Below are 15,543 nucleotides of genomic sequence, written 5' to 3' on the forward strand. Positions count from 1 at the left end.
CACGAGGATTAAGAAGCTGCTAAGTCTGGATACCAGTAGCTCTCTGACCTTTAAGACTGACGGAGATGGGTTAGTAAGATAATTAGAACATCTTTCTTAGAATCTTTTAAGCATCTAGGGTATATAGTCAACACTTTCATTAGTGGGGGGCATTTGATTAATTTTAATATGCGATTTCTATTTGGAAGGACACAAAGCTCTTCCAAGCTCAATAGGAACAACTTCTATTTTAAACGACCAGTGTTAAAAGACTGCTACTTTATAAACAAATTCAACTGGTAGAACAATAAATCACTTTACATTACAGTTAATTTTATAACAGCATTCAGAGATCATGAAGCTAGGGCATGGCTGCCGAGTATGTACCTTTTATTCTACACCTTCTACATTCCCAGCTCATCCATTAGGTCGACTGTAACCTATTAAGGCGCTTCTGTGCTCCACCACTGCGGAAGTATTCCATTTCCACAATTCTGAGAGCGTTTCCTTTGACCCCTGAGCTGTAGTTCCCCCCGTCTTGCTCCCTGAAGTGAAATGCCAGGCCACGCTCCCAGAAGCCTTCTTCGGACCGAAGACAGTCCACCCAGCAGCTCAGGAAATCATCAACGGCTCAGCCCAGTCACCAGTGACAAGTTCGCTCGGGCCAATGCTGAAGGGCCATCCCCAAAGGACGGACCAGCTGAGGCCTTGTGGTAAGTGCACCGACCACAGCCAAATGTCTCCCTGGGCTTCCTTTGTTTACCAACACCACCACCACCACCACCCCCCCCCCCGCGCCAGGCGTCAGTCTCAAGAACACCTCCAAATACAGATCCTACCGGCAGATCTCCATCTCGAAGTCTGTCTCCCAGGGAACTGAGCCCGGAACAGCCCCCCACCCCACACACGTCCCCTTCAGCTGTGCTCTATGAGCGGCATTCAGGCCTTCCTCAACTTCAGCACCCCACCTGCTGGTCACCTCTGCAGCCAACCCGTCGAAAAGGGATTTCCAGCAGCACACATCACCTGCTATGTGTGGGGAGAACATTAGCATAACAGGACCTGTCAGTCACAGCTTTCTGGCTGCCAATGACCAATTAACCAAGAAAACCCTGTTTGGTATTTACAGGCATTGTGTGAAAATAAAGGATTTCCAGCAAAACAGAGTGGAGTAGAAAGAAAACTATTTGGGAACATAAAGACCCTTCTCCTGCCTTGAAGCAGGACACTGTTGGAGTATGAAAAACAAGTGAATATGTGTGATAATTCATGTTAGAACTGGGGTATCAGTAAATTAGAGATCAGAAAATAACAAAACAAAGTGTAAAAGACTTCAAAGTGGCCTTTCCTCATCTAATTTTCCTTTCCACTTATAAATGCTATTATGATTCTAAAGACCTGGGTGAAAGTTTTTTTATTATGAAGATAGAGCTCTGAGAACAGAAAGATATTACGTGCTGGCTTACATTTCTTGTAAAAAGAACAATAATGTGAAAAATTAGTAAAAAATTAAAATCTCCAAACTTATCTAAAACCTGAAAATGGTAAGCAGCTTTCCCTGTATCTTAGTTTTGATCACTTTTGTTTAATCAGATTTGCGTATCTGGGCGAAGAGAGTATGTAGCTTTTCTAATCTTGTTCACACTGCAGTGTGTCCTTCAGAGCTTGGCGTACTCTTTAAGAATCGTTTGAAGCTTCTGGCTCAGCATGATGTTCCCTCTGGCCTTCAGTCTGCCACTAAAGAATGCCTGGAAAGGAGAGAGGAAAAACAGAGCACCAGACTTAACCACTTTACATTTCCTCTTTTTTAAAAAAGATCATTGGTCACACTGAATACAACCGAGATAACAACTCTGGAAAACAAAGGCAACTTTTATCCAGCAACAACACTTTAATGATTATGGGGAGCACCCATATTCTAGATATGTAAGGGGGGGGGAGCATCTTTTGGAAAATCACAGAATAATCTGAATTGACAGACTTGTGAGTTTCTGCTTCAACCCACCCTTGGAGGCCAGTGTAAGTTCTTAAATGTGATTTTGAGACTCTATGAATAAAAGTCTTTGCTGTGTTCCTAATGCTAAAAATATTTATGACACCATGAGACAGAGAGCCAAGTACTGACAGAAGGTCACGTCACAAAGTCAGGCATCGACCCTGTGCTGGCGCCTCCAAGGGGCTGGGTGAAGAGCCAGGCTCTGCTGCTTCCAAGCGAGGGGAGCAGGGTGCAAACCCCTTCACCTCCAGCAGCTCCAGACTCCTCATCTCCAAGAGGCCTGAAGAGAGGACTTAAATAAGGCAGGCCTGCCACTGCGCTGAGGGCATTAGTGCGGCAAGCGCTGAGCTTGGCCTGCCCCAGGCAGCAGGAGCACAATAAACTTGCGCTTGTCACTACACCAGGCCTCGCATGGCCTGACGCCATGGGCTCTAGGTGCACCTATCGACCCCACCTGACGCAGACTCAGGCAAAATGCTGAAGATCCCCCTCGGTGTCAACTTCCCTCTCGACAGAGGGAAGACAACCCACATCAACCCAAAAGAAAAATAAAATCACAGTTTACATAGCTGAGAAAACGGTATATGGAACATGAAGTGAAAAAGTGGAAAAAAAACCCCACAGATTTTTAGCCACAACTACTACTTACCACTGCAAAGCAGCCCGACAAACACGATGTCACTTGGGAAGCACAGCCATGAGCCCACAGTGGGCACACTGAACATCTATTTACTGCCAGCGGACAGCAGGGCCATCTTCAGGCCCCAGAGCTTCCCCGACCCAGCAGGAACGGGGGGCCAGGCTGCGCACACTCGACACTGCCTCCCGATTAGCAACCAGCGGCAACTTAATCTTAGAAGCAAATCCTCATCAATTGGGGGAGAAGCAAAAGCCTTTTTAAACTTCTGAGCCCGGCAAAAATCAACGAGAACTCATTCAGTCGGGATCAAGTGTTCCGTGTTCGAACGGGAGACTGCAATTTCAAAACTAAGACCGCTTTCGCCGCGCAATTATGGACACTACGCTCACAACCCTGCAGGGGGCCAGTATGGACACCTGCCTGCTCGCTTCCAGCTCCCAGAGAGACATGCGACCTTGGATAAGGTCCTTGAACTAAGTCCACCAAAACCAGCAAGCGATGGTTGTCACAGAGTGCCAAGGCTATGTACATAGATCTGTACACCTATTTCCTCAGGGCAGATGCCTAACAAGAAACTGCTGAATCATGACCTTTTTTTTCCCTTAAAGATTTTACTTACTTATTTGACAGAGAGAGAAAGCACAAGCAGGGGGAATGGCAGGCAGAGGGAGAGGAAGAAGCAGGCTCCTCGCTGAGCAGGGAGCCTGAAGCAGGGCTCGATCCCAGGACCCTGGGATCACGACCTCAACTGAAGGCAGAGGCTTACCCCACTGAGCCACCCTGGTGTCTCCAAATAATGACATTTCTTAAGTAAGCTTCCTAACCATGCTTCCCTATCACCAGCTTCCAAACCATACCGTGGCTCTGCAGCAAATTCACAGGCACTGGAAGGAATGCTCGAGGCAAGTATGATGACAGCGGTCACACACAACTTTTGTTTGGACCCAACTACTTAACCAACTGGACCGCTGGGTATTTCTTTTGGCCTAGGAGTACCAGGCGAAAAATATGGAGACCGTAAGTTGCCACGAAGGAAGAAAGTCGGAACCTCTTCCACAGTGCTTTCCAGAAAGACTTTTCCAAATGTATAGTCCCCCAAACTACACGTGAATGCTCTTACACAAACTTTAACATAATCTTTGCAAATGTGAGGCAAGATGACATCCTTTAATTTGCATTTTGTGGATACTGGGAAAAATTAGTAGTTTTTCTAAGGCAAGTGAGTCATTTCTACTTTTTTACTAATACTGGTTCATATCTTTTGCCCCCTTTTTTGTATTTAGTGCTTTCCAGAATTTTGCAAAGGTTATCAGTACCACTAGACCATGATTCATCGTTCCCTTTATTAGTTCTTTTTCACACTTGCTTTAATCTACTCCAGTATTACTGAGTGTCCACAGTATATATACTAGGTAATATCCTAGGCAGGAAATAGCTATTGCCCTCTGTTCTCATGAAGCTAACATTATAGTAGGGGAGTCAAAAAATAAAATGTAAACAAGTAATTAAGACCAGCTATCAATGCTATGAAAGAGAAAACAAGATACTCTCAGAGACTGTAACAAAAAGGAACTATGTGGGATGAACTAAAGCCAGTTATGGAAAAAGCTAGGGGACAAATTCCAGAGAAGGCAAAGGCACTGACAACAAAGGAGTAAAAGCTGACAAGAAACTGCAAGCAACAAGAATGAAAGTAGCATTCTAAGAGGGGAGGCAAGTGGTATTGGCTGAAGCTAGAAACACCGGCAAGAATCTCTATCACGTCCTGCTCAGTCAGCCCCCACTGTTCACGCGGCCTCCTCGCTGTTCCAATGGCAGTAAACCCGGATCCTCCTGCCTCCACATGGGGTCTCCTTGGCCTCATGGCTCATCCCTCACGGTAGTCAGCGTAATCTCAGGCCTCTGAGGACGAGCCCATCTGAAACCCTTCCTCTGTCCATCACACTCTGACCCAGGGGCTGGCAAGCCGCTGCCCCCAGGCCAAACTGGTCTGCTGCCTGTTTCTGTGAACACACCTGTACAAGGACACAGCCCCACTCCTCTGCCTCCCTATTATCTGTGGCTGCTTTGACTCTACAATGGACAGACTGCGCACTTGCAACATAGACCATCGGGCCACACAGCGGAGAATGTTTACTACGCGACCCTTCATGGATCAAGGGTGCCAAGCAGGGTTCTAACCCATTGCTTTGCCCAATTCTTCTTCATGCTTGCAGTCAGATTTCCTTCCCACTCCTCTCTAGAAATAAGCTCAGACAGTAGTGGCACCGTCTTGCTCTGCCATGCCAAGCACCCGAATCAGATTAAGTGCATTTAATGCATTTCTTTTTTGTTTGTTTTTCTTTGTTTGCTTTTTAATTTCTTTTTTTTTCCTTTCTATCCTTTTAGATATTTTTTTAATTTTTAATTTTTTATAAACATATATTTTATCCCCAGGGGTACAGGTCTGTGAATCGCCAGGTTTACACACTTAATAGCACTCACCATAGCACATACCCTCCCCCAATGTCCATAACCCCACACCCCTCTCCCAACCCCCCTCCACCCAGCAACCCTCACTTTGTTTTGTGAGATTAAGAGTCACTTATGGTTTGTTTCCCTCCCGATCCCATCTTGTTTCATTTATTCTTCTACTACCCATTTAAACCCTCATGTTGCATCTCCACTTCCTCATATCAGGGAGATCATATGATAGTTGTCTTTCTCCTACTGACTTATTTCACTAAGCATGATACCCTCTAGTTCCATCCATGTCGTTGCAAATGGCAAGATTTCATTTCTTTTGGTGGCTGCATAGTATTCCATTGTGTATATATACCACGTCTTCTTGATCCATTCATCTGTTGATGGACATCTAGGTTCTTTCCATAGTTGCCTATTGTAGACACTGCTGCTATAAACACTCGGGTGCATGTGCCCCTTCGGATCACTACGTTTGTATCTTTAGGGTAAATACCTAGTAGTGCAATTTCTGGGTCCTAGGGTAGTTCTATTTTCAACATTTTGAGGAAACTCCATGCTGTTTTCCAGAGTGGTTGCACCAGCTTGCATTCCCACCAACAGTGTAGGAGGGTTCCCCTTTCTCCACATCCTTGCCAGCATCTGTCATTTCCTGACTTGTTAATTTTAGCCATTCTGACTGGTGTGAGGTGATATCTCATTGTGGTTTTGATTTGTATTTCCCTGATGCCGAGTGATATGGAGCACTTTTTCATGTGTCTGTTGGCCATCTGGATGTCTTCTTTGCAGAAATGTCTGTTCATGTCCTCTGCCCATTTCTTGATTGGATTGTTTGTTCTTTGGGTGTTGAGTTTCCTAAGTTCTTTATAGATATTGGACACTAGTCCTTTATCTGATATGTCATTTGCAAATATCTTCTCCCATTCTGTCAGTTGTCTTTTGGTTTTGTTAACTGTTTCCTTTGCTGTGCAAAAGCTTTTGATCTTGATGAAATTACAATAGTTCATTTTTGCCCTTGCTTCTGTTGTCTTTGGTGATGTTCCTAGGAAGAAGTTGCTGCGGTTGAGGTCAAAGAGGTTGCTGCCTGTGTTCTCCTCAAGGATTTTGATGTATTCCTTTCTCACATTGAGGTCCTTCATCCATTTTGAGTCTATTTTCGTGTGTGGTGTAAGGAAATGAATGGTCCAACTTCATTTTTCTGCATGTGGCTGTCCAATTTTCCCAAAACCATTTGTTGAAGAGATGTCTTTTTTCCATTGGACATTCTGCCCTGCTTTGTCGAAGATTAGTTGACCATAGAGTTGAGGGTCTAGTTCTGGGCTCTCTATTCTGTTCCATTGATCTATGTGTCTGTTTTTGTGCCCATACCATGCTGTCTTGATGATGACAGCTTTGTAATAGAGCGTGAAGTCCAGAATTGTGATGCCACCAACTTTGGCTTTCTTTTTCAGTATTCCTTTGGCTATTCAAGGTCTTTTCTGGTTCCATATAAATTTTAGGATTATTTGTTCCATTTCTTTGAAAAAAAAAAATGGATGGTATTTTGATAGGAATTGCATTAAATGTGTAGATTAATTTAGCTAGAATAGACATTTTCACAATATTTATTCTTCCAATCCAGGAGCATGGAACATTTTTCCATTTCTTTGTGTCTTCCTCAATTTCTTTCATGAGTACTTTTAGTTTTCTGAGTATAGATTCTTAGTCTCTTTGGTTAGGTTTATTCCTAGGTATCTTATAGTTTTGGGTAAAACTGTAAATGGGATTGACTCCTTAATTTCTCTTTCCTCTGTCCTGTTGTTGGTGTAAAGAAATGCAACTGATTTCTGTGCATTAATTTTTTAAAAGATTTTATTTATTTATTTGACAGAGAGAGATCACAAGTAACTGTGCATTAATTATATATCCTGACACTACTGAATTCCTGTGCAAATTCTAGCAGTTTTGGAGTGGAGTCTTTTGGGTTTTCCACATATAGTATCATATCATCTGCAAAGAGTGATAATTTGACTTCTTCTTTGCTGATTTGGATGCCTTTAATTTCCTTTTGTTGTCTGATTGCTGAGGCTAGGACTTCTAGTACTATGTTGAATAGCAGTGGACATCCCTGCCGTGTTCCTAACCTTAGCGGGAAAGCTTTCAGTTTTTCTCCATTGAGAATGATATTTGCGGTGGGTTTTTCATAGATGGCTTTGATGATATTGAGGTATGTGCCCTCTATCCCTACACTTTGCAGAGTTTTGATCAGGAAGGGATGCTGTAATTTGTCAAATGCTTTTTCGGCATCTATTGAGAGTATCATATGATTCTTGTTCTTTCTTTTATTGATGTGTTGTATCACATGGATTGATTTGCGGATGTTGAACCAACCTTGCAGCTCTGGAATAAATCCCATTTGGTCTTGGTGAATAATCCTTTTGATGTACTGTTGAATCCTATTGGCTAGTATTTTGGTGAGAATTTTTGCATCTGTGTTCATCAAGGATATTGGTCTGTAGTTCTCTTTTTTGATGGGATCCTTGTCTGGTTTTGGGATCAAGGTGATGCTGGCCTCATAAAATGCGTTTGGAAGTTTTCCTTCCATTTCTATTTTTTGGAACAGTTTCAGGAAAATAGGAATTAGCATTTCTTTAAATGTTTGGTAGAATTCCCCCGGGAAGCCGTCTGGCCCTGGGCTTTTGTTTGTTTGGAGATTTCTGATGACTGTTTCAATCTCCTTACTGGTTATAGGTCTGTTCAGGTTTTCTATTTCTTCCTGGTTCGGTTGTGGTAGTTTCTGTGTCTCTAGGAATGCATCCATTTCTTCCAGATTGTCAATTTTGTTGGCATAGAGTTGCTCATAGTATGTTCTTATAATTGTTAGTGTTTCTTTGATGTTAGTTGTGATCTCTCCTCTTTCATTCATGATTTTATTTATTTGGGTACCTTCTCTTTTCTTTTTGATAAGTCTGGCCAGGGGTTTATCGATCTTATTAATTCTTTCAAAGAAACAGCTCCTAGTTTCGTTGATTTGCTCTATTGTTTTTTTTTTTTTTACTTTCTATTTCATTGATTTCTGCTCTGATCTTTATGATTTCTGTTCTCCTACTGGGTTTAGGCTTTCTTTCTTGCTCTTACTCCAGCTCCTTTAGGTGTAGGGTTAGGTTGTGTGCCTGATACCTTTCTTGTTTCTTGTGACCGTCTTGTACTGCTATATATTTCTTCTCAGGACTGCCTTTGTTGTGTCCCACAGATTTTGAACCGTTCTGTTTTCATTATCATTTGTTTCCATGATTTTTTTCAATTCTTCTTTAATTTCCCAGTTGAATCGTTCATTCTTTAAAAGGATGCTGTTTAGTCCCCATGTATTTGGGTTCTTTCCACATTTCCTCTTGTGATTGAGCTCTAGCTTCAGAGCATTGTGGTCTGAAAATATGCAGGGAATGATCCCAATCTTTGATACCAGTTGAGACCTGATTTAGGACCCAGGATGTGATCTATTCTGGAGAAAGGTCCATGTGCACTAGAGAAGAATTTGTATTCTGTTGCTTTGGGATGAAATGTTCTGAATATATCTGTGATGTCCATCTGGTCCAGTGTGTCATTTAAGGCCTTTATTTCCTTGTTGATCTTTTGCTTGGATGATCTGTCCATTTCTGTGAGGGAAGTGTTCAAGTCCCCTACTATTATTGTATTATTGTTGATGTGTTTCTTTGATTTTGCTATTAATTGGTTTATATAGTTGACTGCTCCCACGTTAGGGGCATAGATATTTAAAATTGTTAGATCTTCTTGTTGGGACAGATCCTTTGAGTATGGTATAATGTCCTTCCTCATCTCTTATTATAGTCTTTGGCTTAAAATCTAATTGATCTGATATAAGGATTGCCACCCCTGCTTTCTTCTGATGTCCATTAGCATGATAAATTGTTTCCCTCACTTTAAATCTGGGGGTGTCTTCGGGTCTAAAATGAGTTTCTTGTAGGCAACATATAGATGGGCTTAGTTTTTTTTAATCCATTCTGATACCCTGTGTCTTTTGATTGGGGCATTATAGCCCATTAACATTCAGGGTAACTATTGAGAGATAGGAATTTAATGCCACTGTATTGCCTGTAAGGTGACTGTTAATGTATATTGTCTCTGTTCCTTTCTGATCAACTACTTTTAGGCTCTCTCTTTGCTTAGAGGACCCCTTTCAATATTTCCTGTAGAGCTCGTTTGGTGTTTACAAATTCTTTCAGTTTTTGTTTGTCCTGGAAGCTTTTTATCTCTCCTTCTATTTTCAATGATAGCCTAGCTGGATATAGTATTCTTGGCTGCATGTTTTTCTCATTTAGTGCTCTGAATATATCATGCCAGCTCTTTCTGGCCTGCCAGGTCTCTGTGGATAAGTCTGCTGCCAATCTAATATTTTTACCATTGTATGTTACAGACTTCTTGTCCCAGGCTGCTTTCAGGATTTTCTCTTTGTCACTGAGACTTGTAAATTTTATTATTAGGTGATGGGGTGTGGACCTATTCTTGTTGATTTTGAGGGGGGTTCTCTGTACCTCCTGGATTTTAATGTTTGTTCCCTTTGCCATACTGGGGAAATTCTCTCCAATATTCCTTCTGCTCCCCTCTCTCTTTCTTCTTCACTGGAATCCCAATTATTCTAATGTTGTTTCGTCTTATGGTGTCACTTATCTCTCGAATTCTCCCTCATGGTCCAGTAGCTGTTTGTCCCTCTTTTGCTCAGCTTCTTTAGTCTCTGTCATTTGGTCTTCTACATCGCTAATTCTTTCTCCTGCCTCATTTCCTAGCAGTGAGAGCCTCCATTTTTTATTGCACCTCATTAATAGCTTTTTTTTTTTTTCAACTTGGTTAGATTTTAGTTCTTTTATTTCTCCAGAAAGGGCTTTTATAGCTCCCGAGAGGTTTTCTCTAATATCTTCCATGCGTTTTTCGAGCCTGGCTAGAACCTTGAGAATCGTCATTCTGAACTCTGGTTCTGACATATTACCCATGTCTGTATTGATTAGGTCCCTAGCCTTCGGTACTGCCTCTTGTTCTTTTTTTTTGTGGTGAATTTTTCTTCCTTGTCATTTTGACCAAATAAGAGTATATGAAGGGGCAATTAAAATACTAAAAGGGTGGCAAAGAACCCAGGAAAATACGCTTTAACCAAATCAGAAGAGAACCCAAATCGTGGGCGGGAGAAAGGGGATAAAAAGAGGTTCAAGAAAAGAAAAAGAAACAAGTAACAAAAGAAAACGAATAAAGAAAAAATATAAAAAGAAATATATATAAGATAAACTAGTTTAAAAACGTTAAAAAATAAAAGGGTAAAAGTTTTAAAAAATTTAGCAGAAGGAGAAAAAAAAAATTGAGGAAAAAAAAATACCTAAATTAACTGCAAGACTAAAGAATCATGGGGAGAAAGCCATCAGTTCGTGCTTTGCTTGCTCCTCCTCTGGATTTCCGCTGCTCTCCTTGGTATTGAACCTGCACTCCTTGGTAGGTGAACTTGGTCCTGACTGGATTTCTTGTTGATCTTCTGGGGGAGGGACCTATTGTAGTGATTCTCAAGTGTCTTTGCCCCACACGGAACTGCACCGCCCTTACCAGGGGCTGGGCTAAGTAATCCGCTCGGGTTTGCTTTTGGGAGTTTTTGTTCCCTGAGCGCTTTCCGTAGAGTTCCGGAGACGGGAATGTAAAGGGCGGCCTCCCAATCTCCAGCCCGGAGGAGCCAGGTGCTCAGGGCCCCACTCCTCAGTGCGCCCTCAGGGAATAGCACCCAATTACTTCTGTCTCCCTGGCCTCTGGCCATCCAAGCTCACGGAGCCTGTGACCAGTTCAAGGTAACCCCGAGCTGAGAGCTCACTCTTCGGCTCTGTCTCTGTAGCCGGCTTCCCCGTTCTAATACCTGCAAGCTCTGCGACACTCAGACTCCCCCAATCCTTCTGTGACCCTGCAGTACCTGCGGCCACGCTGACCCCGCGTGGGCTTCACCCCAGTTTAGCCTCTGGAGCGATGACCCTCAGTGGAACAGACTTTTAAAAGTCCTGATTTTGTGCCCCGTTACTCCGCCGCTTGCCGGGAGCTGGCCCCTCCCCACCACGGTCTATCTTCCCGTCGCTTTGGATTCACTTCTCCGCCAGTCCTACCTTTCAGAAAGTGGTTTATTTTCTGTTTCTAGAATTGCTGTTCTTCTTCTCTTTGATCTACCATTGGATTTGTAGGTGTTTGAAATCTTTAGATAAGCTATCTAGCTGATCTCCTGCTAGCTGAAGTAGTCTCAGCCTGCTACTTCTCCACCATCTTGGTGCTGAATGCATTTCTGAGAAGGAATCAACTAAGGCCACGAGTCACCCAGCACTGTACTGAGCTCTTCATATATATTATCAGACTAAATTATAACTGGCCTTTGAGATCATTACAATTATTGTATTAACTTTACCAATGAGAAAATCGAGATTGAGAGAGGAAGTGACAGAACTTAGATCCAAACTCAGAACTACCTGATGTCAAAGATGCTACTCTATTACTTGACAGTTCTCTTTAAATTAGTCCTTTTCTCCAGGAAAACTATACTTTCTCATATATTCAGTGGCTCTATTCCCTATAAACGTTGCACAGCTGTCTTCAAACAAGCTTTCCTTGTTAGGGAAGTCACTGGTATTCCATAGTTTGGGTTGGGATTATAAACAACTTCTTTTTCAGTGATACCTTCTAGTTAGGTTCGCTGCTGTGTGAAAGCAATTTTTTGGTAATTATGGAGCACTGGCTCAAAGTCCTTCGTTCTAAGAATCAGTAGTTGATTCTCTCAGGATTTCTAGCTTAAATGAGAGTTTGATCAAAGTAACATTCTAATTATTACAACAGTTTCTTTAATTTTGTGTGTTTGTGGACTGGCCAAACACTTCAGAACAATATTCACTAAAAATGGTCAGAGAGGGTGCTCCTGTCCTTGTCATTATTTTTCACAGAAAAGCCTCTAAGTGTCTGCACTTAAGTAGGACACTGGCTCTTACTGGTCTATCCTTCTATTTTCAGTTTTCAGTGATGATTGTTAAGACAAGTTCTTAATCTTCTACATCAGGAATGAATTTCAATTTTATGAAATATCTACTAATAATATGGTTTTTCACCTTTGAACTAATGATAGAATATATTTAAAGGTGTAGGTGTGAGTTTTATATGGTCTTACTCCATGCTGAAGAAGAAACTCAGTTTTAAAGGGGGTTATGTGGAACTCTGCTAATACATATCATCTGTCAACCCCGATATTGAGACTCCCTGAGTCTCCTTCACAGCAATAAGGAACTTGTCTTCTAGGTCAGCATCTGGGAGCCAGTTAAAAACTGCAATGGTCCAACAGGATGCAATGATGACAACCGGGCATGTTGGGACATTACCTTCTGGGGATCCAGCTTGCCCAGGACCACTTCCATGAAATCTTCATCTGAAAGGGTGAAGGTTGCGTCAGCTGAGCCTTTGGCCAGGCCTTGGTACACTTTTCCAGATCCGCCTTTGAGGTCAATAGCTGTCAAAAGTAGGAAGAGAGCAATGTCTATTTTTTTCTGCACAACATGAGAGTAAAATAAACCAACCAAAATGTGAACATTTTTACAGTTTCAAAGTTCATGTGGTGCTTTTTACATCATACATTATATGTCATTTAGAAAAATTTAGAAAATCCTTTATTTTTCAAGATGGCTTTTTATAAATAAGTTGTTCAAAACAGTCAAATCAAGGGCACCTGGCTGGCTCAGTTGGAAGAGCATTTGACTCTTGATCTCAGGGTCGTGAATTCAAGCCCCATGTTGGGTGCAGAAATTACTTAAAAATAAAACCCCTTAAAAATAGACCAATAGTTTCACCTCAGTGAAGAAGTTTATACAACAGACATTTTAAATGTTAATTAACATAGAATAACATAAGGAAGTTAAGTGACTAAGGCCTTTAGATTCAAATACAGACACTCTAGTTAACAAAAGAAGAAAGCTCAATTTCGTTTTATTTAATGAACTTATTTTGAGAGAAAGCATGCGAGCAGGGGGAGGGGCTGAGGAAAGGGGGTGAGGAAGAGAGAAAACTCGACGCTCCACAAGGTTCAATCTCACCACCCTGAGATCATGACTTAGCCGAAATTTAGAGTCAGACACTCAACTGACTGAGCTGACCACCCAGGCACCGCAGAAAGCTAAATTTTAAAACAGGTGCATATTGGCTGGGTTGAAGGAAGGGAACACACACACTCTAGTCACCTCTCAAATACGTGCCTTCATCAAACGCTCTGTCATGGATAGCAAGACACTCAAAACAGATTCGTAAGAATGTTTTAACAGTTTGTTGCACTTGAAATTTATAAAATATTTATTGCCCTCATTGTTGCAAATAAGCATTAAAATTAGTTTCTTTTCCCTTAATTGTTTCTGACAGAAGTGTTCAGTGTCCCAGAAACAGGCTGAGTAACTGGGAAAGCGATGGACAATCACATTCAAGGCTCTCTCTTAGAGAGCTGGATGCCCAAGCTACATGTTAGAAAGTTCTGTCTCCCATGTGACAGACACCAGTCATCCAGTCCTCTGGTGTCAGTCTCCAGAAGGCGCTCTCTCTTGCTATAGCAAAGAAGCTACCATCGCATCGCTGCCCCTGAGAGTGTGGAGAGAACTCCCAGGTGAGGGCCACAGAGAAGCGGCACATTTGTGAGGAAACCCCTCACTGCTTAACTACATGCTGCTTAACTGAGACTTGCTCCAGAGAGAAAACTAAATCACGCCAACTCTCTGAGAGAAGAGGATTTTGCCAACTAAGGTAAAACAGTAGTAACCTGGTGGTAATGGTTACATGGGGAAGGAGAGGGGGAACTTTTTGCTGTTTACGCTTCATTCACTCACTTCACTGTGAGTTTCTACCCAGGGAGTCCGACCGTACGCCAGGTACTGAGTCAGGCGCCCAGAGCAAAGGCTCTGTTCTTATTGGCACTTACCTGGTAGACACATCTTTTCACATAATGCTTGTAGAGTTGAAAAGGAAGAGAGAAAAAGGGAGGGAGGGAGTCAGGAAGGCTGGAGAAGGAAAGGGAAGGAAGAAAAGCCTGTAAACTCTAAAAAGCAAACCTCTGGAATTCAAAAGACAACCTTCAAGATTTTAATTCTTCACAGTAAGTCTGAAGTCCACAAGACCTGCTCAGGCATGAAGGGGGACCGCACACATCTTAACGCTCATGTGTGCGAGTGACTCTCTGAGCGGACGGATGGGGGCTCGTCGCCGTCCACCCGCCCTCTTGCTCCTCCTGCTTCCACGTGCAGCTTTCCAGCCCTGACTCTTGCAGAGGAGTAAAAGTCTTCTGTGGAAAGCTGGTAACGAGGATTGATGACAGAAACGAGGCTAGGAAAGGGAAGGTTCTTAGCAAGGACACAGGCGATCGGGATAGAGGAGTGGAACTGCCAATTCCACAGTAGCTCAGGTCATGGTCTACAACATGGCACGTGTGGGAGCCTCAACACCCACCACTACCTTGACTTTACAGCCAATGGGAAGGTCATGGCTGATCTTACTGAAATGAAGAAACAGAGAGCATGTATTTTCTCCTACTGGTAGAAATGATTTTAAAAGCTTTATGAATGACAGTAGCTCTGTATTTATATAATCATTCAGGCTCTAAAAGAGTCCATTAAAATTTCAGTCGTACTTTACAACACTTAATGAAGGAGAGATGTCAGATGAGAACAGGGCATCTGGAAATTTAGGGATCTTGGACACTCTTGGGATGTATGTACCTTAGAAATCACAAAGGGATACCACAGCAGAAAGCAGTTACTTTTATTGATGCCTCCTTCATTTAAGATGACAAATTCTTTGATGGAACAAGAATGTTTTGTGTTTGTATCCCCTATACTTCCTTGAATAGAGAGTACTTAGAAACTATTTGTTAATGGATGATTAGGAAAGCACAAAGAAGCAGCACTTCTCTTAAGAAAGAAAAAACAGTTAACAACAACAAAAGGAAAACTTAAGTCAAATACAGATATTTCTTTTAAATCACACCATGAAGGACATGATACTTTGGTGCCATTTCTGACAAAAACTCAAGCTCAATCTAATAATCATGAGGAAATATCTAATAAATACAAACTGTGCAGCATTCTATAAAATATTTGAGCTCTACTCTTCACAAGTCCTCCCCCACCCCCATAAAAAGGCAGACTGAGGAACTCATCCAGATTAACAAGCTAACAAGACCTAATAATGAAATGTATTATCTGATCCCAAACTGGATCCCAGGTAGTTCTTTCTTTTTCTTTCTCCATTTCTATTATTATTTTTATTATTATTACTATTAGTATTCTTTGACTATAAAGGACATTAATGGGACAACTGGTGAAATAATAAGGTCTGTTGATTAAATAATACTGTATCAATGTGACTTTCCTGATATTGATAATGGTTTTATGCAGTCACGGGGTAAGCTGTGACAGGGGAAGCAGTCACCACTGCT

At 42.0% G+C, this 15,543-nt stretch overlaps 1 protein-coding gene across 1 annotated transcript in view; it reads right to left on the minus strand.

The window, feature by feature from the left end:
- Positions 1–1,377: 1,377 nt before the first annotated feature.
- The window catches only part of HSD17B4 (hydroxysteroid 17-beta dehydrogenase 4), a 90,342-nt gene continuing 76,176 nt past the window's right edge, over positions 1,378–15,543 (minus strand). Inside the window, exons 23-24 of the mRNA XM_059175792.1 lie at positions 12,455–12,582; positions 1,378–1,727 (exon numbers count right to left, since the gene is read on the minus strand). Coding sequence (XP_059031775.1) covers positions 1,638–1,727; positions 12,455–12,582 — 218 coding nt within the window. The 3' untranslated portion in view covers positions 1,378–1,637. The remainder of the gene's footprint in view (positions 1,728–12,454; positions 12,583–15,543) is intronic.

The sequence above is a fragment of the Mustela lutreola genome, chromosome 5, assembly GCF_030435805.1.
Source record: "Mustela lutreola isolate mMusLut2 chromosome 5, mMusLut2.pri, whole genome shotgun sequence".
Taxonomy (NCBI): Eukaryota; Metazoa; Chordata; class Mammalia; order Carnivora; family Mustelidae; genus Mustela; species Mustela lutreola.